Source organism: Malaclemys terrapin, chromosome 3 (genome assembly GCF_027887155.1).
Source record: "Malaclemys terrapin pileata isolate rMalTer1 chromosome 3, rMalTer1.hap1, whole genome shotgun sequence".
In the NCBI taxonomy this organism is placed as follows: domain Eukaryota; kingdom Metazoa; phylum Chordata; order Testudines; family Emydidae; genus Malaclemys; species Malaclemys terrapin.
Window position 1 is genome coordinate 125632639 of NC_071507.1, and position 24622 is coordinate 125657260.

General features: G+C 44.2%; 1 protein-coding gene across 2 annotated transcripts in view; it reads right to left on the reverse strand.

The window, feature by feature from the left end:
• The window catches only part of FIG4 (FIG4 phosphoinositide 5-phosphatase), a 165542-nt gene that overhangs the window by 61466 nt on the left and 79454 nt on the right, over positions 1-24622 (reverse strand). For both annotated transcript variants that reach the window (XM_054023166.1, XM_054023167.1), the window contains exons 16-19: positions 15618-15756; positions 9096-9154; positions 7588-7735; positions 6018-6101 (exon numbers count right to left, since the gene is read on the reverse strand). In XM_054023166.1, coding sequence (XP_053879141.1) covers positions 6018-6101; positions 7588-7735; positions 9096-9154; positions 15618-15756 — 430 coding nt within the window. The remainder of the gene's footprint in view (positions 1-6017; positions 6102-7587; positions 7736-9095; positions 9155-15617; positions 15757-24622) is intronic.

The window sequence follows — 24622 nt, forward strand, 5'->3', positions numbered from 1 at the left end:
CCCCTCATTCTTCTCTTCTGCAGTTCCCTCAGCCTCTCCTCATAAGTCATGTGCTCCAGACCCCTAATCAGTTTTTGTTGCCCTCCGCTGGACTCTTTCCAATTTTTCCAAATCCTTCTTGTAGTGTGGGGCCCAAAACTGGACACAGCATTCCAGATGAGGCCTCACCAATGTCAAATAAAGGGGAACGATCACGTTCCTCGATCTGCTGGCAATGCCCCTACTTATACAGCCCAAAATGCCGTTAACCTTCTTGGCAACAAGAGCACACTGTTGACTCATATCCAGCTTCTCGTCCACTGTGACCCCTAGGTCCTTTTCTGCAGAACTGCTACCTAGCCATTCGGTCCCTAGTCTGTAGCAGTGCATGGGATTCTTCCATCCTAAGTGCAGGACTCTGCACTTGTCCTTGTTGAACCTCATCAGGTTTTTTTTTTGGCCCAATCCTCTAATTTGTCTAGGTCCCTCTGTATCCGATCCCTACCCTCTAGTGTATCTACCACGCCTCCCAGTTTAGTGTCATCTGCAAACTTGCTGAGAGTGCAGTCCACACCATCCTCCAGATCATTAATAAAGATATTAAACAAAACCGGCCCCAGGACCGACCCTTGGGGCACTCCGCTTGAAACCGGCTGCCAACTAGACATGGAGCCATTGATCACTAGCTGTTGAGCCCGACGATCTAGCCAGCTTTCTATCCACCTTACAGTCCATTCATCCAGCCCATACTTCTTTAACTTGGCAGCAAGAATACCGTGGGAGACCGTATCAAAAGCTTTGCTAAAGTCAAGGAATAACACATCCACTGCTTTCCCCTCATCCACAGAGCCAGTTATCTCCTCATAGAAGGCAATTAGGTTAGTCAGGCACGACTTCCCCTTCGTGAATCCATGCTGACTATTCCTGATCACTTTCCTCTCCTCTAAATGTTTCATAATTGATTCCTTGAGGACCTGCTCCATGATTTTTCCAGGGACTGAGGTGAGTTTGACTGGCCTGTAGTTCCCCGGATCCTCCTTCTTCCCTTTTTTAAAGATGGGTACTACATTAGCCTTTTTCCAGTCATCTGGGACCTCCCCGGATTGCCATGAGTTTTCAAAAATAATGGCTAATGGCTCTGCAATCTCACCCGCCAACTCCTTTAGCACCCTCGGATGCAGCGCATCTGGCCCCATGGACTTGTGCACATCCAGTTTTTCTAAATAGTCCCGAACCACTTCTTTCTCCACAGAGGGCTGGTCACCTTCTCCCCATGCTGTACTGCCCAGTGCAGCAATCTGGGAGCTGACCTTGTGTGTGAAGACAGAGGCAAAAAAATCATTGAGTACATTAGCTTTTTCCACATCCTCGGTCACTAGGTTGCCTCCCTCATTCAGTAAGGGGCCCACACTTTCCTTGACTTTCTTCTTCTTGCTAACATACTTGAAGAAACCCTTCTTGTTACTCTTAACATCTCTTGCTAACTGCAACTCCAAGTGTGATTTGGCCTTCCTGATTTCACTCCTGCATGCCTGAGCAATATTTTTATACTCCTCCCTGGTCATTTGTCCAATCTTCCACTTCTTGTAAGCTTCTTTTTTGCGTTTAAGATCAGCAAGGATTTCACTGTTTAGCCAAGCTGGTTGCCTGCCATATTTACTATTCTTTCTACACATCGGGATGGTTTGTTCCTGCAACCTCAATAAGGATTCTTTAAAATACAGCCAGCTCTCCTGGACCCCTTTGCCCTTCATGTTATTCTCCCAGGGGATCCTGCCCATCTGTTCCCTGAGGGAGTCAAAGTCTGCTTTTCTGAAGTCCAGGGTCCGTATTCTGCTGCTCTCCTTTCTTCCTTGTGTCAGGATCCTGAACTCGACCATCTCATGGTCACTGCCTCCCAGGTTCCCATCCACTTTTGCTTCCCCTACTAATTCTTTCCTGTTTGTGAGCAGCAGGTCAAGAAAAGCTCTGCCCCTAGTTGGTTCCTCCAGGATTTGCACCAGGAAATTGTCCCCTACACTTTCCAAAAATTTCCTGGATTGTCTATGCACCGCTGTATTGCTCTCCCAGCAGACATCAGGGTGATTAAAGTCTCCCATGAGAACCAGGGCCTGCGATCTAGCAACTTCTGCTAGTTGCCAGAAGAAAGCCTCGTCCACCTCATCCCCCTGGTCTGGTGGTCTATAGCAGACTCAAACCACGACATCACCCTTGTTGCTCACACTTCTCAACTTTATCCAGAGACTCCCAGGTTTTTCTGCAGTTTCATACCGGAGCTCTGAGCAGTCATACTCCTCTCTTACATACAACGCAACTCCCCCACCTTTTCTGCCCTGCCTGTCCTTCCTGAACAGTTTATATCCATCCATGACAGTACTCCAGTCATGTGAGTTATCCCACAAAGTCTCTGTTATTCCAATCACATCATAGTTCCCTGACTGTGCCAGGACTTCCAGTTCTCCCTGCTTGTTTCCCAGGCTTCTTGCATTTGTGTATATTTGGTGGGGTTAGCTTGGAGCACATATTTTCTGTTGTGGTTAAAATGCTATACAGGCACACACTAATAGATAACTGATATTCTAAGAATTGGCACATGAGAAGCCACAACATGGACAGAGGAAAGGTCCCAGATGTTAAGATTTCTTGCAAAAGGAGTACAAAGGAAAGTGATACAATCCAATAGGGACAAAAACCAAAGAGTAATTCTTTCACATTTTAAAAATTATTTCCAAGAGTAATTAAATTGTACTCTAAATCTATATTCTATGCTTTAGTTTTTGCCATTTCTATGAGATTTTTACAAAATAAAGGGTTAATGCTCCTGTTAAAATGGTACTTTAATACAACCTTAACTATGGCACAGCTACTGCTGCACCATCATACAAAACAAAAATCACATACAGTAGCTCAATTCACCTAATGCTTTGTAGACTTTGGAAGAAAGAATTTACAACATAAAATATCAAACTCAGGTAATTTTTAGAAATACATCCACAATAATCACCTCTATTCAGCTTTTAGCTGCTGCTGAAGAAAGAAAAAAAAAGTAAACACCATTCCTGAACTTTTATGAAAGCACAACTATGTTGCAGGTTCAGTATATTTAAATATAATATATTATATTGTTTCTAAAAATTTCCAGAAAAAATTTCCAAAAAAGCAGATACCTCAAAAGTTAATGTAACATCATGCAGTCATAGCATTACCGATATAGCAAATTATCTACATCAATGGCTTTTTTAGGACTACAAAAAAACCAAAAGGTTACTAACCTTCCATAACTGTTGTTCTTTGGCCCTTCCACTCCTGGTGGTGTGTGCACACCTCTCAAAAAGTCATCAGAAATTTCCCCCCTCAGTGGTACCCCTCAGGGTGGCTTGAGTACCCTTTGTTGCCGCACACCATTGCATGCTGGTATAAAGGGCTCAGCCATCCCCAAGCCTCCTCAGTTTCTTCTTGCTGGACAACTCCAATGCAGAGGGATACGAGGGCGGGTTGTGGAATGGACATGTACATCACATTTTGAAGAACAGTTACAGAATGTTAATAACCATTTTTCTTCTTCGCGTGATTGCACATGTGCATTCCACTTTTGGTGAGTCACAAGTGGTACAGTACAAGGAGGCATCTGAGTTCATGTACACAGACTGGTGTACAACTTGTCCAAATTTAGCATCATCTCTAGAGTACTGAGTGATGGCAATAACAGGACGCAAAGGTGTGGACTGAAGATCAAGTCACCATTCTACAAATTACTTGGATAGGAACTTGTGCAAAGAATGCCATGGAGAACCCTTGCAATCTTGTGGAATGTACCATCACTTTGCTCAGCAGGGAAATGCCTGCCAAACTGTAACATACATGAATGTAAGAAGTTATCCAAGAAAATTCTTTGTGAAGAGATTGGGAGGTCCTTCATTCTGTCTGCAATGGCCACAAATAGTTGAGTTGACAAACTGAACTGTTTAGTCCTGTCTTAAAATACCAAAACATCTAAGAGTGGAGGTGTTGCTTCTCTCTATTGGCATGTGGTTTTGTGTAAAATGTAGGTTAGTAAACTAACAGGTCTCTATGAAAATGAAACTCTAGAGAGAAATCTCAGATGAGGGTACAAGTATATTTTGTCCTTGAAGAAGATTATATAAGGTGCTTTAGATATCCAAGCACGAAGTTCAGCCATCCTCCAGGCTGAAGTGATAGCTACTAAGAAAGCCACCTTCAGTGAGCTGGACTCAAAGGTACCTGCCTTGGTGCTGGAGTCAAGGGGGCTGGCTTCTGCAGAGAAAAGGACTGCTTGGTTTTGGCTGCACTTTACTTATTCCCATGCCTAGAGGACTTCAGTGCTGGAGACCTTCCTCTCTTGACAGTCTGCTTATTGGGGAAGGTACACGATACTGAATTTCAGGTGACATAGGAGGCACACCCCAATCGATGCTGAGGCACTAGGAGCTGAGTTTGAATGGCCAGGCTCTGACAGAGGTCTCAGGAACACTTTCTTGAGCAAAAACTTTAACCTGGCTTCTGTGTCTTTCCTGTCCTGGGCTTAAAGTATTTACAAATCTGATAACAATTCTGAGTATGGGCTATCCCTAAACATTTTAAGAAGCTTGAATGTGAATCACTCATTGTCATTGGCCTAGTGCAAAAGATACAGGGTGTGAAGCCCGGTGACCAAGGCATCCCTTGGTGCCAAGAAATGGAAAACCCCCAAACTGGGTACTGAGAAAGAAACTTATCCTATCTACACTATTAACTAAGTATTAATCAACTAGTAAACTATCTACAACTAATTTACAACAAGCACACTCAGAGCACTAAGCAATTCCAACTACTGTCACGTGGCAGAAAGAGGAAGTTGTGGAATCTTGTAGGTGGCTGGGCCATTTATACCAGCACGCAGTGGCACACGGCAACAGAGGGCACCTGAGCCATCCCAGTGGATACCACTGAGGGAAAAATTTCTTACAACTGTAAGTGGAGTGCGTGCACAAACCACCAAGAAAGGAATGCACATGCACAGTTACTTGAAGAATGGTGATACTCTTTTTATGATAAACATTCAGACCAGATCTTCAGATGGTCTTTTAATTTTATATTAGAACACTGAAAGCAATTCTAACTTTAATTTCTGATGTCACATTCTTAAACTACTCATGACTATCAGCTGACTTTCTTTTTAGCAACTTATTACACATTTAAATATTTATTATACTTAAATCATACTGCAAACACATTCACTAAGCTATAGATCGTACATATTTATTAGAAAATGTTATATTATTGATGGAATGCTGTAATATAGTGCATCTCATGTAACATCTGCTTTTTCCTACAACCTTAGCTATAACTATAGCACTTTGTAATTTTTGTGCATTCTTTTCTGTATTCACTAATTCAGTCGACATTGTGATTCTGAATGTATTGGACTTTTTTATTCTATAGTTTCCCTTATCTCTATTTCTTCTAAAAAGAATGTTGTTAGCACAAGGATACCATATATTTTCTTTTTAACCCATCAACACCATTTTCTTTAGATTTAGTTTCGGAAGAAGACCGTTATTTACAAAGTTGCTTTAGATGCAAATTAATGTTTGCTGCACATGCCAGAAAATGTTCACTATTCTTCTAAACTATGCCTAATCTGAACTATGTTTTAATGTATACTCTCACATAAGTGATTTCGTAGATTGTTTGTCTGGCATACACAGGGCAATACACAGTAATACAAGATGCTACTGATTCTATAATAAATATATTTGAGACCTAATTCAAAGTCCACTGAAATCCGTAAGAATCTTTCCATTTACTGCAAATAGGCCTTGGATCCCTTATACTCTCTGAGTACAGGTAGGTACTAGGGTTTTAGCCTTATGCCTCAACTCAAGAGCCATGTATGGCTTGTGTGTCCCCTTCAAGTCATTGCTCATCTTGAACTAAGTAATTATGCATTTTGTTGTTAACTGCATTGTACTCGACAATGTTGATGTTATTATGCCAGTACACTATCTTAAATTTCATATTTTATATGCAAATCTTACCCCACCACTGATTTTCCAGTTTCATCAGGTTTCCGCACTGTAAATGGACTTGGATCAATTCCAACATTCTTGGGCATGAAATCTCTGAAAGAGGGGAGGAAATCAGCCATAAAATAAAGCTCAACATGTGAAATATGCTTCTGAAATTATATTTTGTCAGGTTTTGTTGAAAATTCTTCACATCTACAAGAGATAAGGGAAACTGTAACATTTAGTTCTGAATTTAAAAATTGTTGTCATGAATTAAAAAGGACTGTCTAGGTTAAACTTTGATTACAGGTCACAAACTGTCATGTAAAAATTAAAATCCAAAGAGATGTAAGAAGCCTTCAGTTGTACCACGCAGACTCACAAAACATGACTATGCACAGAGTTGTCACTTGTGAAGTAGGGTTGGGCTAATGGTGACTCAACAATGTTATTTTCATGATGGTGTTCATGACTCTCAGATTACTTCAAATGGCCATTTTAGATATCATTCCCACAAAAGCCATTAGCCAAAGCATGCATGCTAAAAATATTTTTTAAAATACTCAGCTGGCATGATCCAAGGTGTTACGGCTGCCAGCCGGAAAACACTCTAGCTGATTGTTTTAATCAACTCCAAGCGCACATGATCTTGAGATAAAAACAGAACATATCTGAACAGAGACATAATTTTTCTCCTAATTTAGAATTAGGATGGGCTTGTCTATATGGCGCTGCAGTTCAGACTATGAGTGTGTGACTTGCAGAGCACTCTAACATGCTGCATTCTACAGGCCCCACATACACATTGCTGGCATGCACAAAAGGTACCTAGTTCATGTTAACGTAGTCCTGTTTTAAATGGGACTACCTCAAAATGAACTAGGTACCTTTTAGTTCGTGCCAGCAGAATCTAGGTGTCTACATGAGGCTGTTAGAGAGCAACAGGTTAGAACAGTCTATAATTCACACCCTGTAGTCTGGACTATGGCACTGTGTAGACAAAACTGCATGAATCCAAATGAAGTAGTCTACATTACCTAAAAAATGTCCTCTTTCCAGCTGAATAAAGCTCTAAACCAGAAATTCTCAACTGGGGTGGCACATCAAATTTTTGGGATAGGAGGACAGTGAACCTTCTAATAATTCAGAAATTATAGTAAAAGTGTGGGGGCCAAGTGCCAGGCTGCAATGCCATTCACTTAAATCTGGCTCAGCCACCCTCCATCACTAGATAGAGGGGCAGCCGGTCCAAATTTGAGCGGTGTTGTGACCTGCGTGTCAGGTTGCAATGCCACTTACTCAGATGTCTCACTGACTAACATCAGCAGCACTAATACAGGTAAGGTGTGTTTTTACACTACCATTTGATTTGTATTTTGAGTAATTTGCCTGGTATCTCCTGTACAAATGCATTAGCAACACTACCTAACAGTATCCTTCCCACTATTGTAAAGGGATGGTGATGGCTCCAAGTAACAACAAATACTAAAGTGGGGCAAGATTCAAAAAGGCTAAGAACCCCTGCACTAAAGTAAGTTTCAGGTTATGTATTAGAATTGTGAAATCTAAATTATTTTGTTTATAACACCACAAAACATACCGTATAGAATTGGTCATTGCCAAGCAAAAGGTGTCATCAAAACTGCTTAATTCATATGGCCGAAAGAACTCGTTGTGAATATCAATCTCTTCTTCATATTTGTGAAATTTCTTCACTATCAACTTCCTTCTGTTTTCAGTGCATGTCACTGAAAAAAAGACAATATGTTCTATTGCTAATCATTAGCACATTTGGAAAAAAATCTATTTGCATATTCCTGTAATAATTTAACCAGATACACTTCCATATGTTTTTTCTATAGCACAAGAAATATGATCTAAAAACAAGACATATATATTTGAGGGGATACATTATAAAAGTTAACTAGTTAATTGGATTCCCTTTTACATTTACATTTCCGATTCGAACAGTCTCCCAGCTGGAGAAGTGGTGATGTGTCTTCAAAGTGTATTTGAACTATCGGCTAGATCAGGGGTGGGCAAACTACAGCCTGTGGGCCACATCCAGCCCGTGAGACCGTCCTGCCTGGCCCCCGAGCTCCTGGCCTGGGAGTCTCGTCCCCGCCCCCCACCGTCCTCCCTCCCCTGCAGCCTCAGCTCGCTCGTTCGGTCGCCAAGGCAATGCTCTGGGCGGCAGGGCTCTGAGCTCCTGGGGCAGCGTACCCGCAGAGCCCAGCCTGACCCGGTCTCTGTGCTGTGTGGCCTGGCTCCAGCTGGGCGACGTGGCTGTAGCGCCTCCAGCCACCAGTGCTCCAGGCAGCATGGTAAGGGGGCGGGGGGGGGGGTTTGAAACCAGGGGAGATCGGGGTGGTGATCGGGGGCAGGGAATAAGGGATTGAATGGGGGCAGGGGTCCCGGGGAGCAGTCAGGAAGGAGAGGGGGTTGGATGGGGCGGCAGGGGGCAGTCAGGGGACAGGGATAAGGGGTGGTTGGATGGGGCAGGGGTCCCGGGGGGGGCCGGCAGGAATGAGAGGAGAGGTTGGATGGGGCGACAGGGATCCACAGGCGGTCAGGGAACAGGGGGGGGTTGGATGGGGCCGGAGTCCCTGGGGGGCAGACAGGAGGTGGGGGCCAGGCCACGCCATGCCACAACTCTGCCCCAACTAGCCCTCCATACAATTTCCGAAACCCGATGCAGCCCTCAGGCCAAAAAGTCTGCCCGCCCCTGGGCTAGACTATTCTTGTGCGTTACCAATTTACAATACTTCAAGCCACATAAGACAAAAAACTATTTAAAATGCTTCCCTGCATGTGAACTTATAGAAGCCAAAGTCATTCACAAGTCTACAATAAGCACCACATTCCCAATATCTGGCTCAACAATTGATGGACATTTGGCAGGCGTGATGCAGGCATCTCATATATGATAGTGAAACCCACAGCTTATTGAGAAGGAAATACCTGTCAGTTTTATAACTGCACAGCTTTTATCATCAGTTTGTTAATTTGTGATTAAAGGAACAGATGCAAACCATTCAATGGCTGAATTAAAATAATCAGTATTTTTCAAAAATATTCTCAAAAACAAAAAGAACACAGAGTACTTACCCTCATCATAAGGCAGTGGTAAATGATTTAATACACCTCGTGTCCACCAGTAGGTATAGCTGTGGGAGGGAGGAAATTCACACATGGAATTGACTTTATTATAATATTTTCTATAGAAAATAAACATTCAATCTACTATCACATCTAAAAACATGCACACCACTTTTTATACACTGTACAGTGACCTAATTGTGCATGGTGGTTTATACTGCAGGGGTGAGAGAAAGGAAAGAACCATCACTGGCCTAAGAAGTTCAACAGTTCCCAGTCGTGCAACTGCACCTTTGTGGACAGACCCCTAAAGTCAGTGGGGCTCTATGCAGGTGCAGCAGTTTGTCTGCACAGAGCTACATTTACTTCAGGTGTCCAACTGTTTGGAAGCAGTTGCAGGATTGGCGCCTAAGACATAATGCATGGAGGGAGATCAAAAGAAGCATGTAGAGAGGGTGTCTGAGAAAACAATGATTATAACAATGCAAAACTATCAGATACGCTTACTGGTTAACATCTTTCTGGTCCTTTTTTTTTTTTTAAATAATGTTAACATTAAGGTTTTAAAATTTGAAGAGAGAGTATGGAGTGTGGAGATCAGCAATAATATTTATCAATAAACATTTGACAAACTTTGACAATTTGCAAAGTTTTGTGAAAAATACAAAATAAGCTGGCTTCCTGACAGGAGCATTGATATTCTTAAAAAGAAACTGACAGGAGATCTGATTCTTAGATCTGTATGATTAACAGAGTGCTTCATTACTGGAATATTTAACAACAAAGAAAGTGCTCTAGCCGCTCTCACTGAATGAAAAACAACCTACTGGAAAACAAAATGAAGCATAAATGAAGCTTGCTTTTTCTTTCAGCTATTCATATTTACGTTTCCATCTTTTCCTCATAATTATATCTGTAATTTTTTTTCTAAATTATACCGACACCATTCCTGGAAGGAAAAAAAAGAGTTATCTTTATGGCTTTTATTTGAGACACCATGTGATCCTAAATATTAAAGATCAGATCCTACCTAGGCTAATTCAGTGATCAGCAGTACACTCACTGTGGGAGTTCCGCTACCCAGATCCCTGTCATATAGATTTTTATACCACGCTTATTGCAGTAGTATCTGAGAGCCTTCCAGGTATGCACTAAACAACGTGAACACATCCATCACATTTGTTCTCTCATCCTCTCCCCCGAAGCAGAAGTGTGTGCAGTGAAGTGTCTTGTTTTGGTAGGGTGTATGTTATTTTTTTTCTCTCTCTCTTTAAAAAAAATATAAATATACCTTTTATATGTTAGAGAAGGCACGGTCAAAGAAAGGTGCCTTGCATTTGTAGCGGAAAGTGGTGAGGTTCATGACAGTCATTAGTTCCTCCACAGTCCCAGACTGCACTCGGAGAAAGTTCTGTCTCCTGGACAGACAAGCTTTACTTTTATTTTTGAGAGTTCCATTGCACCAGAGAAGCATAATTGTTGGCCACGGCCTTTTAGGTATCACAGCCCCAGGCCATAGAGTGCTTTGAAGATAAGGACAAAGACCTTGAACATGATTCAAAATTCTATGATAAGACAATATAAAGACCTGAGGACTATGCTCATGGTAGTGTGTGTTGCTGAGGAGATGAACTGCAGTGTTATGAACTAGCTGGAATTTCCTAAGTGCTAAAGCCCTCATGACAGGGCACACTGCATTGCTGTAATCCAGTTGAGAGGTGACGAAGGCATGAATAACTAAAGGCCAGAACTTCATCTGCCAGAATCGAATGGAGTTTCCTTGCCAAGGGAAGATAGCAGCATCTGTGAGAAATGCTTTCTATGTGAGAACTTAGTGTCAGAAGAATTCAAGAGAACTCCTAGACTATAGACTGACATGACCAATTGTGGTTGTAGATCTTCAACAAACAAAGACTGCACTGTGGCTGTAAGCTCTTCAAAATACTTTCCTCTGGCCACCAGCATCACCTCTGTTTTTCTTGGGTTCAGCTTCAGTCAGCTGTTCTTTGTCCAAGAGCTGATCTCACCGAAGCACTGTCTTGCTGCTGGCACTGAGGATGAGCTGGGTGTCAGGGGAAGAGCCCAATTTCCAGGATTCCAGACTCCTTCCATTTTGTTCTCTCTCCATGAATTCAAGAGGAAGTGTATACCACTCATGAAATATTTTCTTTCTGAATGAAAGAGGAGAAAGGCCTGGGAAGTGGAAAGAAGTTTCTGTTGCAGCAAGTTACTTTTTCCCCTCTCTTCCCCTGGCCCCAAACATAGTATTTTTCATCATTTTTATTTTATTGTCATAGTGGCCAAGGGCCCCAGTCATGACTGGAACCCCTGCGGCTGCCTGCCCTCCCTATACACCCACTTATGTTGTGGTGTGGTGCAGCAATGACTAACTCTACTTCCCTCCAAGCCTTCCGCTGATCTGCCCAGCCTCCACCACGTTCCAGGTCGAGCAGATTTAGTGCTCCAGTTAGGGTACAAAACATTTCCACTATTTCTGCAGTATCCAAAGTCGAAAATTGACAAAACAAAACAACTCTTCTGTGTGTAGTAAGTGAAGGCCCTAATAAAGGCCCAGTACGAGGCCTGAGGCCTGAACTAAAGAAATGGTCAAGACTTTGCTAACATAAAGCAAAGTTAAGCTGTGAGCCAGAGGCAGGCCCTGCTCACAGACGCTGGCAAGGAAAGGGCTGATGCTGCAAAAAGAGACATACCTAAAAGGTACTGAACACCAGATATTAGAACACACACCATATTGGAACATTCCACAGATAACATGGAACAGGCCGACCCATCCCAATGACAGGGGCAAAAGAGTAAAATGATGGATAGAGTTGTTTTGTTCGAACCAACATGTACAAGGTGAGAGGCAGCACCTGATTACGTAGAGGGGTTGTACCTTGCTGCGTAGAGGGGCTGCACCTCAATACGTCAGAAGTGATGTGTAACTTGTTTGTATCGGTGTATAAGAATGCATCCCTGAGTGGATATCTTTGTCCGGCCGAGGGGGCAGTGGAAAGTCCCGCCACTGAGCCGGGTCCATTGCCAAGAGGCACTTTCTCATAGTATGCCCTGAGTTAGGCTAAGAAACCTACAGGGAACTGCAATTGTGTCCAAGGTCGCAATAAACCTAGTCGACATGACTTTGCATCTTACTAGACTCTGGTTATTGGGGGTTCTCTTCGGGTCTGCTGGGTCAGTTATCTGCGCAGAGCTGGGGCAGCACACAGAGGGAACACACGCACGCAGCCAAGTGATATCAACATAGGAGAAAGCAGAGCACCATACCGGTAGCATCTGACAACACTGTGCCTTTTGGGCTCTTTGCACCTCCCAGGTTCTGCAGTGTACCAAGCAAACAAATGATTCCATGCAAGTTTAAGTCAATTGTTGATAGCCAAACATGGCAATCATCTTGGACCAAGCCTATCTTCCATTGTGGGAGCTCTGATAAGCCACAGTCTTCCTCAGTTCCTGGCTCCAGCCCAGCTTCTCTTCCGCAGTAAGAGAGCTGAAGGTCTAAACCAGCCTTCAACTGACAGGGGCTCGCCCCTTTTAGCTCCTTCCTTGACGCTTGATGCATGCTTCTGGTATCATGGGTGGGGTTGATTTGGCCCACAATCGCATATTAACCCCTTCCTGACTCAAATTCTGTTTGTACACAGTCACAGCCCCAGTTTCCTTGGTGCTGTACAAATACATCTGATTGTGTCTTCTTAAGAGATCACAATTTAATCTGGCATAAGCAAACAGATAGACAAGAGACTGACGATATAGAAATATATATCTATATCTCAGTTATCTACAGTATCTACTGTACTCAGAAGGCATTATTTCCACATGAAACAATTTTGCCTGTATATTATGAACTCTAATCAGAAAAACTAAAAATGACAAATTCTGACCAGAAGAATGTGTGTGTATGTGTGTGTGTGTGTATATATATATATACACACACACACACACACCCCTACCAAGAACAGTTAACATGTACGTATATGTGTGTGTGTACGTGTGTGTGTGTGTGTACGTGTGTGTGTGTGTGTACGTGTGTGTGTGTGTGTAGATAAGACAGCTTTTGAAATAAACAAGATAATGGATTAAAGGGAGACTGGGACATTCATTTGAGAAATCACCTTTGCAACACATTAGTTGAATTTACTTTACCACACAGAAAAGTTCAGGATAAGTGGACAATAAAGTGAAGAAAGAAGTTGCACATATTTTATGTGCCCAGACTAACTGGAGGTTGGCTGCATGGCTGATATGAATGATGTAGCCAATTATTTTAGTTTATTGTTCATTTATTGTGTGATGTTGTGATTGACTAACATGTTACGTCATATATAATCATTATATGTTAAATAGAGTTAATTCATAGGAGTAGAGAGGTATAAGACTGATCAATATTTAGAGGAACCATGTGTTAGATATAAGCAAGACAAGCTGAAACGCAAGAACCTGTAGGCTAAGGCCTGCAAGATTTTAGATTAGCTATTTTAGGCCTTGGAGATCAGAAATGCTGACATAAGTAAGTGACCGAAGAATAACCCGATGCCCTAAGATTACAGGAAAAGATGTACCAATGGGTGATATTGTGAAAAATTAACAGTAAGAGTAATTTTTTGCTTACAAGATACCCGGTAATCTAACACATGCCCTAACCGCAGGGTGCACTATGTACAGAAATGCTAATGAGGTATAGTCAGAATCACACTATAAAAAGAGAGTGCCTAGATTAGGAAAATTGAGCTCTCCCTATGGGAAACTCCAGCAGGAACCATCCCTCTACTGATAATCAATCCATGAGTAACCCATCAGACCCCAACACTATTGTTAGGGATGAGAGTATAACTATATTTGTAACTTTTGCATAGGTCTGTATAGAATTTCTATATGCTTGGGTATTCATAACTAATTGTAACTTTAATAAAACTTGTAAAACTTGTACTTGTGAATGGATGTGTGGTCACTACCCTTGGTCTTTATGTGTTCCTAGAGACCCTAAATCTGAAGCAAGTAGCAGAGGTGACTTTCACTCTGTTAAGCTTGAAACTGTAGCCGTCAAAGCCAAACCCCCAGTGGTGTAATACCACATTACAAAATTCACTTTAAATAAAATAAAAGGCTAAAACAAGCATAAAAAAAAACCCTCAAGAGACAAAGCCAGGGAATGTTGTGAAGGCCCAAAGTATAACTGGGTTTAAAAAAGAATTAAACAAGTTCATGGAGGATAGGTCCATCAACGGCTATTAGCCAAGATGGTCAGGGATGCAACTTCATGCTCTAGGTGTCCCTAAACCTCTGACTACCAGAAGCTGGATGAGAGGAGATGGATCACTCGATAATTGCTCTGTTCTGTTCACTTCCTCTGAAGCATCTGGCACCGGCCACTGTCAAAAGACAGGATACTGGGCTAGATGCACAATTGGTCTGACCGAGTATGGCCATTATTATGTTCTTATGTAATGCTGCTTATGAAAACAGATGAAATACAATAGAAAATGGTAATTTAGAAACAGTTCTTTTGGACGCAGGATGACCTGATGTGTAGCGTTAAGATGAAACAAGTAGCTATATGGATTTTTTTTAAGGGACCTGAATCTTCTCCAGAAAAAAATCTAAAGCAGAATTTCAAATCCAACAACTGAAGTGACCAAGCCCACACAAGGATGGACAAGTAGGCAGGATCAAAATAACCTTGGAACAGCTAACAAAAATCAGGTGAAGCACCAGTAGCAGCTTTGAAAGGGTCTCTGTAGAAAGTTTCCAATACCACCTGTTCTTGTAAAATTTGTATAATGTAGAGAGGAGGTCAGTCATTACAATTCGAAACAGAGTCATTCAATATGCTGAAGTTATTGTCCTCAAAAATCATCTCTCATATCAACAACTTCAGCTTTATTACTGCTTATAAACTACAATGCACAAATGGGGTGACAGATAAAACTGGACTGATACAATCTTCAAATTGGACTAGATTGGGATGGGGTCTGGAGGTGGGTAAGAAATAGAAATGTACATTTCTTGGTCTACATTTTCTGAGCATGCACTCCTGAGAACTGGTTGTGTCCCAGTAAAAACTGAATGCTAATCACAGTATTTCAAATACATTGCTACATCAATAAATATGACTGGCTGAAATTGAACAGAAATACTTTAGCCTACAGATTAATGAAATGCTGGTAACTGAACTTCAATAAAATAGCAGATATTTCACACTGCAAGCTTCATTCATATGAAATTCCAGCTTTTTAATTTGTCCTTTTCCATCAGATGGACGCATTTCATTAAAACAAAATGTCAGACATTTCATAAAAGAAGACTGTGATAATTAATGCTTTTACAAATGTTTAAAATATGGCAGTGATGTATTTGTTTCAAATAACCCACGTTTGCAAGGCAGAGTAATTTACCTGCTTATTTTGCAAAGCAAAACGTATTTTTGAGACAGCTGTTCAAAATCAATGTAAAAGTTTTTAAATTTTGAACATGTGTTATGAAAGTGAGTGATAATAGGGAACTACAAAATACCTTCGCCTGGTCTGTGAAAGACTCATAGTGTTCTTGTGATGCAAGTAAAAGTCTGTAGGAAGCTCCCAAAGATGAGGTTTTCCTTCTGCAGGCTGGAATACTCCCAAAAATAGGTTAATTGAGTCTTGCCTGTCAGCATCTGTAAAAGAAGAGGTACACTGGGATGTTTCTGTTTATGCTCACAAAAATATGATGGAGGCAATAGTAACAACACCATGGTTGTGAAATCTACATTTAAAGCAAGACTAAAATCCTACTGTTTTACACTTCAGGGCTTAAATTTAAACTTTCCAGAAGATAGTTGACATTTTTGAGTATTAATATGTTTACTAACTTTTGCAGCAGAATAGTTTTAAAGTGATGCCTTTTAGATATTTTGACTTATTTTCTTCACATTTCTTATGATTCTTCTGTCTTAGTATAGAGTGTATTAATGCACTAGAAAGCAACCCATAGGCTTTGGCTTGAGTGGTGAATCCAGCACCTCAACCCACTCAAAAGACCCACAGCTTGCCCCGTATCAGAATGACCTTCACTTCAGTCTGTGCAAGTGCCACAGAGGCAGGGCTGCCCCCAGAAATTTCTCTCATGGTATACTGTGATGTCATCCTGCCCTCAGAGGTGAGAGGTGGAGTGTTGGGTCACCAGGTCCCCCTGGGAAGGATAGGTGTCAGGCAGCCAGGTGCTTGAGTGGAATGGAGTGTCTGGTTGGTCTGAAAGACGCATTTGGTGAGTTTCGTAGAGCATGGAACGGACTTGTTGGGGTGGGGAGGAGAGGAAATGGAGGTGAAGGGGGCTGCTTGGTGAGGTGGGCGGAGTGGAGATGAGGGGATAAAGGTTAGGTGCCTAGTGTCAGCTGGTCTCAGGGAGATGAGGGACTAATATCAGGTGCAGGTGGCACTGGGGTTGATGGAAATACTTACTGGTGTTGCAGGCAGCTGCTTAGCCTGTCCCAGACCCAGAGCCATCTGGCTGGGACAGTATCAGGTACCATTGGCTGTGCTGAGGGAAAAGGCACAGGGGGCGAGTGCACCCCACTCACTGTACTCTGTTGGTGCTCTTGGCCCAGCACTCTGCTCCCTGTGGCAGTGGTGCAAGCAATGGCCATGTGTTTGGGCCCTGTGCAGGTGCACTGGCCTGGGACAGGCTCCCCCTCCCAGGGAATCTCAGCAACGGAACCAAGGAGCGAACCTGAAAGCCTCCCCTAGCGTGACTGCCAAAATGGTATACACTATACATGGCATATGGCTGGGCTATGGGCAACCCGCACAGGGCACTGGTGGTGGTGAAAAATGCCCTTGTAGCCATGGCACTGTGTTCGCTGGATTTGAGTGGTGAGTGACACACAACAGACATAATCCTCCCATTTTAAAATATAATTGCAAAATTTGTAGATTTAAGCCTGATTTAGTAATTTCATAATTACATTTAAAAATCAGGATGACTTTGGAAAATTAGGGAAGGTTGGCATCTCCGTAAACACCATTTTAGATAAAACATGAAAATGAAAAAATTTTTTCATTAAAATTTTCCAAGTACCTGTAACTCTCTCATTCACTAACCGGTTGCTGAGGCAGGAAAGCAAGCTAGGTTGCGGAGAGTACAGGGGTACGGTATGGAGGTGAGATCAAACTCTGGGATGGCGAGTGGTTATGTAGGGGGAAACAGGGAGGCATTAGCAGGCATGTATAGGGGGCCTTTGGGAAGAGTAAAAGGCTTGCGTGCAGGGGGCTTTGGACAGGAGGACCACAGCTGTGCATGGAGGGTAGAGCTCAGAGGCATTGGCACTTGAAGGACTCCCTGTACTACTGCCTCCAATCCGCAGCACACTGAGGCATTACTGGTGTGGAACAGTTTAAGAGCCAGTGCTTCAGCAGATACACTTTGCTCCCTCAGAACCACTGCCTGAGCTCTTCAACACACAGAAAGCAGCACCAGGGGAACTAAGTATCTCCGCAATGGAGCAAAGTTACCCCATGGCTGATGCCTCAGTGCACCAAGGGGCACACAGCAGTGGTGGAAAATATCCATTAAGTGCTGATGCCTCAGCCTGGGCTTCAGGAAACCAACACAGCATCAGTCAACTCCTCAGTAAAAACTCAGCTACTCATCTGGCTTCCTATATCCTCAATAGGCTTGCTCCCTTCCCTGCAACATGGAACATCTTCATAAGAGTCAAGAGGCTTGCAAGTGGCTGTGAAAAGGAGTGTGTGTGTTGAACAGAGAGGTGTGTGGAAATTTGGTGGATGCAGGGTTGTGGAGAAGCACGGGACTTTAAGGGGCTATTGGTAGTGCTCAGGAGGAGGTGAGTGGAGACTGGAGGCTTGTGTGAAGACTATAACAGAAAAGCAGGGTGTGCCCTGTAAGGGGTCAGGAATGGAAAAAGCAGAAGGGAGAACTCTACTCTGATGAGCCACAGGTACAGCTCCTCTCTCCTCTGCTTTCATACATTCATCGATTATAAAGCCAGAAGGGACCACTTGTTTAACTAGCCTTACCCCCTGTATAAAAAGGGCCACAGGACTTCCCTGAATTAATGCCTTTTGAACTAGAGTATACCTTTTAGGAAAAATATCCAATCTTGATTTAAAGATTGCCAGTGATGAAGAATCCACCACAACCCTAAGTAAGTTGTTCCAATGACTAATTACCTTTCCAGTCTGAATTTGTCCAGCTTCAGCCTCCAGTCATTGGATTGTGTTAGATCTTTGTCTGCTAGACTGAAGAGCTTATTATCAAATTTCTGTTCCCCATTTAGGTATTTCTAGACTGTGATCAAGACATCCCTTAGCTTTCTCTTTATTAAGATCAACAGACTGAGCTCCTTGAGTCTCCCACTATAAATAGGCTTGGAGGGATTAAACTTTTATCAGTAAGTGTCAGTAAATTGATTTCACTGTATACACACAAACCAATGGAAAAAGTATTTCCATCAATAATTGAAATTTACGGATAGGAAAAGGAAAATGCTGCTTGAGAACACAGAGTTTGATTTAAGAACATTTACTTTGTGTATTGTGGCATGTGATGTTGACAATTTATGTTGTAATGGTTATAAAGCTTTAACTTTTTGAATTTGAATTTCAATGTCTTCTGTCGTTAAAGAATTATTGTCTGACCCCCATCCATGATTTCTCACAACTGTGCACTACTTAGACAAACAGATAGTATCCATTAAAATTTTAAAAAATAAAAATCAAATTTAGCCAAGCCTAACTATAAGGCGTGTTTTCCAATCCTTTAATCATTCTTGTGGTCCTCATCTGAACACTCACCAATTTACCAACAACCTCCTTCACCCACCACCCCCACTTTTTCCCCCTATTCTCCCCACACACAACTCCTTCCTACCCCCTTGTTCACCCTCTGACATTTCGCCAGGATCCCCTATGCCCACGTCCCTTCACAGAGCCCTGATTCTCAACATGCTCCCTTCACCTGCTTCCTTGCTCCTCCCCCTGTCCCCTATTTCCTTAACAGATTCAACTTATAAAGACTGATTCTTAATGTATACAGGAAGCCCCTCTGGGCTTACAGGCTGCATTCCCTCTGCAAAATGGTTAGTCTGCTAAGACTTAACCCACAGATGGTCAGAGAATGAGGAGAACGATGAGACCATGTTAGAACCAATAAAAAGTTTTGAAATAAACCTGGATGATAGATGATAAATTTTTTTTGCTGTAAGTAAAGAAGGGCAGAGTTAAACTCCAAATACAGGAGCACATGCTATACAGGACTCATTCATTCTTGTTGTACAGCTGGTAGTATGAATAAAAGTGCTAAATAAAACCCCAGAACCCTCATTACACAGAAGGATGAGGGCTCTAAAACAAAATATGGACTTTGTAAGAGCAATGGCTTACACATCTTTAATGCATTTTTTTTTTTTTAAAAAACCCTCTATATAGAGATTAACTTTTTTTACACATTAATCATTGTTTTATATATCAGGAATTGCAAGCATTTTGAAACTAACTGTTGTCTTGTTTCAGTGTAATTTATTTAACTAACGCAGCATCTTACTATTTAAATGAAAGATGATAAAATACAATTTATTATGTTCTACTGAAAAGCTGTTTTGGTACTTATAATTCACTAAGTAATATTTGCCTATGACAAATCTCTAAGTTGCCAACAGCAACTGTATTCTGAAGGGACTATATAGTTTTCTTTAGCAACAGAAAAATGCCAGTGTTAAAAGGCTGTAATGTATCAAGGTTCTAGCTTTCTTTCTGTACCTTTTAAACATAACATGCAGTTGTGTGTTAAATTTAACAAAAGGTGAAGAACGGTTATCAATGGATTTCTTGCTGTCATTTTATCCCTAAATTCAGTTTGAAACCAGATTTAAAATATAATCTGAAAGATCTTCTACAGATAACTCTTCAGACCAGTGTAGCTGGACTCAAACAGCAAGGGCCAAACACCAGAAATTTTAATGAACTGGGAAGACGTGATCCCCCAATATTTTAAGGCTGGATAAGTTTATGCCAATTTTGGATCATCATATACATGCAAGGTTTTGTCTTCCTTTGAAATACTGGCAATAAGAGATACAGGATACCGGGCTTTATGGACCAACTTCCTGACCTGGTATGGGAAATTGTGCATTAAAAAAAATGTGTTGCTTTTGGTACAAATCAGTATAAAATGGAGCACCAATGAAAGTACAAACAGCTTTTTTCCCCTTTAACATTATCACTGGTTGCTGAAATTATGTACAGGAGGTTGGAAGATCCTGCACAGATTTTCAAAAGATACTATACACTGTACATGTGTTCTAGCACATTTTTTAAGCTCTGTTAGGAAAAACCCAGGAGCTGAAGGGGCCATTTGATTGAATTAGTCTAAAAAAAAAATCTAGTGCTCTCAATCTGTGTTTCCAACTGAACTTTTATGACAAATTACTAAATCATGAGAGATTCAGCAGAACTGGGACTGTAACACCACAGGACTAAAAGGGCATAGCAATTAGTTTGCTTTCATATAACATTAGAAAATAGTTTACTGTGTCCAGCCCCATATGTGAATAAACGGTTACTTTAGATTCCCGAAACATATAATCATACATGTTGTAACACTAACATTTAAGTCTATAGTGCCACATAACTTTCTGTATAAAAAGCATAAAAAAGTAGAAATAATACCTAGAAAAAAGAGTTACCTACCTTTTGTAACTGTTGTTCTTTGAGATGTGTTGCTCATGTCCATTCCATTCTAGGTGTGCGCATGCCCACGTGCACCGTCATCGGAGACGTTTGCCTTAGGGCTATCCATAGGGCCAGCCGTGGTGCCCCCTTGGGTGCAGCGCTCATGCTTCAGTATATCAAGAACTGCCGGCCCTATGCCCTCTCAGTTCCTTCTTGCTAGCAACTCCAACAGAGGGGTAGGAGGGTGGGTAATGGAATGGACACAAGCAGTACATCTCGAAGAACAACAGTTATTTAAGGTAGGCAACCGTTTTTTCTTCGAGTGCCTGCTCATGTCGATTCCATTGTAGGTGACTCACAAGCAGTATCAATGGAGGTAGGCTTGGAGTTTATGGTCTTGCAGCACTGCTCTGCCAAAGCCAGCATCGTCTCGAGCTTGCTAGATAAGTGCATAATGAGACGCGAACATGTGGAGACAGAGCCAGGTAGCAGCCCGACAGATCTCTTGGATTGGTACCTGTGCCAGGAAGGCCACTGATGACACTTGTGCCCTAGTCGAGTGTGCTGTCATGATAGCCGGCAGAGGCACCTTCGCCAACTTACAGCAGTAGCGGATGTAGGTCGTAATCCAGGATAAAATCCTCTGAGCAGACACTGGGCGAACTTTCATTCTATTGGCCACTGCAACAAACAACTGCTTTGACTTATAGAATGACTTTGTTCTCTCTATTGTGACAAAGTTCCTCCTCTGCCTTAGTGGGTCCTGCACTTATTGGCGGATTTGCTTGCGTCAGAGATTCATGGCAGCCCTCTGTTTGGCCACTTTTGCTAGTGGCTCAAACCTGCCGTTCACTCAGCTAACCTCATCACTGGCCAGCATGGGAAAAAGAAGGAGAACAATCTCCGCAGTCTCTGCTGACCCATCTAGTGGGTCGGGGGACAGGCCAGGGACCTCCCCTCTGGTGGGACCCACAATCCCAGGTCAACTCCTCTTGTATCAAATAGGGAGTTGGAGGAATGGGGGGAACCCGGGCCTGCCCTCTACTCCGGGTTCCAGCCCAGGGCCCTGTGGATTGCAGCTGTCTACAGTGTTTCCTGTAACAGCTGTGTGACAGCTACAACTCCCTGGGCTACTTCCCCATGGCCTCCTCCCAACACTTTCTTTATCCTCACCGCAGGACCTTCCTCCTGATGACACTTGTACTCCTCAGTCCTCCAGCAGTATGCCTTCTCACTCTCAGCTCCTTGTGCGCCTCTTGCTCCCAGCTCCTCGCACGCAACTCACTAACTGAAGTGAGGTCCTTTTTAAACCAGGTGCCCTGATTAGCCTGCCTGTCCTAATTGATTCTAGTAGTTTCTTAATTGGCTCCAGATGCTCTAATTAGCCTGCCTGCCATAATTAATTCCAGCAATCTGGGGCTAATGTATCTACCTTCTATCACTCTCTGGTGTGATAGAAAAAAACGGTCTTCTACCAGGACCTCCTCCAGACCTGGAAACTGTTCTCAGCAATCAGGTCCGTAGCGGCCACGGAGGAGGCAGAGCTCGTCGCAGAGCCCCTGCTACACAACCCCTAGCTCTGTGTGCAGGTGGCGGAGTCCCCCCCCGGTGCACCAGAGGTTGGTCCTGGCAGAAGTCACTAGAGTCAGAGACCTCCTGGACGACCGGGGAAACTGGCTGGACCCCCTGATGCTCGCTCAGCGCATGGGGCTCTCCAGGCCTCGTACTCCCCAGCGCATACTTCAGGAGGTGAAGGCCGCTTTGTCGCCGCTGCTCGGGCCTACCTTGATCAGGTCCTGCGAGAGGGCACACCCCGCCCACCCTCCACCCCAGGCACTCCGGACCTTTTCATCGGGCCCCTGCCCTGTGGACCCAACCAGCCCCCCCGCCCCTTCACTATGAGCCGGCTGCACGACTTGCAGCCGGTTCGTTTACAGACCGTGCAAAGAAAACACCTGTACACGGTCGTGCTCCACACCCTTCACTTCCTCACCCTCGCGTCCCGCCCTGACACAAAGTGGCGGGACCTCCTGCCACCTTTCGAGGGTGAGGCACCCCGGTGGGCCAGCCTATATTCTACCCTGGTCCCGAGGCCCACTGGGGATATCAGTTGGCAGCTCCTTCACGGGGCCATGAGCACAGGTGTGTATCTGGTGTGGTTTACCCCCGTCCCGGACACCTGCCCCTTCTGCGGCATGAGGGAGACCCTGGCGCATGTCTACCTGGAGTGCGCCAGGTTGCAGCCCCTATTCCGGCTCCTCTTAGACATCCTGTTACATTTTTGGTTGCACTTTTCCCCTCACCTTCTTATTTATGCACTCCCTATCCGTAGCCCCACGAAGTCACAGGACCTAGTCAACCTCCTCCAGGCCCTGGCTAAAATGGCCATCTATAAAACCAGGGAGAGGAGGTTGGCCGGTGGGGTCTCCTGTGACTGTGGGGCCTATTTCCGATCCTCCGTCCGTTCACGCATCTGGACAGAGTTCCTCTAGGCAGCATCCACTAGCTTCCTTGTCGCCTTTGAGGAGCAGTGGGTGCTATCCGGGGGTCTCTACTCTGTGTTCCAGACAGGTTCCCTTCATTTGACCCTTTGACTGCACTCCTGTTCCTGTTATTTCATTAGCTGTGCCCCGGAATCATTTGGTTTCCAGGCCCAGTGAATCCTCCCCTTAGGCTGGGAGAAGGTCCTTTAGCAGTGGGCGAGTTCCACCCGCCCACTTCCTGGATCCCAATAGGATAGGGTTACCATTCGTCCGGATTCCCCCGGACATGTCCGGCTTTTTTGAGTTAAAAATAGCGTCCGGGGGGAATTTGTCAATGTCCAGATTTCCCCCCCCATGCAGAGCGTGCGCGGATTACAGGGCAGCCAGCCGGATCATGCCACTCGCAGGGGGCTCTGGCAGCCATAGCCCTTCCTCCACTTCCCCCTCCTCTCTCCCCTGCAACTTGAGACCACTCCCCTCCTCTCTCTCCCTACCTCCCCCCCCCGGATTCGCAGATCGCTGGCCGGCCGTTCGCCTCGGGCCTCCGGCAGTCTGGAGCTCCGACCCTGCTCCCCGCTGCCGAGCACGCTGCTCTGCAGCACAGTAAGGGGGCCAGAGAAGCGGCAGGGAGGTTCTGGAGGGGGTAGTCAAGAGACAGGGAGCTGTCTGGGGGTTGGGGGTGTAAGGTTTTGGGCAGTCAGAGTACAGGTAGGGAGGGTCTCAGGAGGGGGCAGTTAGGGGACAAGGCACAGGGAGGCTTAGGTAGGGGGTGGGGTTCTGGAGGGCAGTTAGGAGCAGGGGTCCCAGGAGGGGGCAGTCAGGGGACAAGGAGCGGGGGGGGGGGGGTTGGGAGTTCTGGGGTGGGGGCTGTCAGGTGGCAGGGGTGGGGAGAGGGATCAGAGCAATCAGGGGACAGGGAGCAGAGGGGTTTAGATGGGTCAGGAGTTCGGGGGGGGTTGTCAGGGGGTGGGGGTGTGGATAAGGGTTGGGGCAGTCAGGGGACAGATAGGGGGTAGGGTCCTAGGGGGCCAGTTAGGATGTGGGGAAGGTCTCAGGAGGGGGCAGTCAGGGGACAAGGAGCAGGGAGGCTTAGGTAGGGGGTGGAGTCCTGGGGGGCAGTTAGGGGCAGGGGTCCCAGGAGGGGGCAGTCAGGGGACAAGGAGTGGGGGGGAGGGTTGGGAGTTCTGAGGGGGCGGGAAGTGGGAGGGAGTGGAAGGGGCAGGGGCGGGGCTAGGGCAGGGTGGGGGCGGGGCTAGGTCGGGGCTCCTCCCATCCTCTTTTTTGATTATTGAAATATGGTAACTCTACAATAGGATTACTCTCCTATAGCCATCTGGCCTGACCCTGTCACACTATGTAGAAGCCCAGTGCC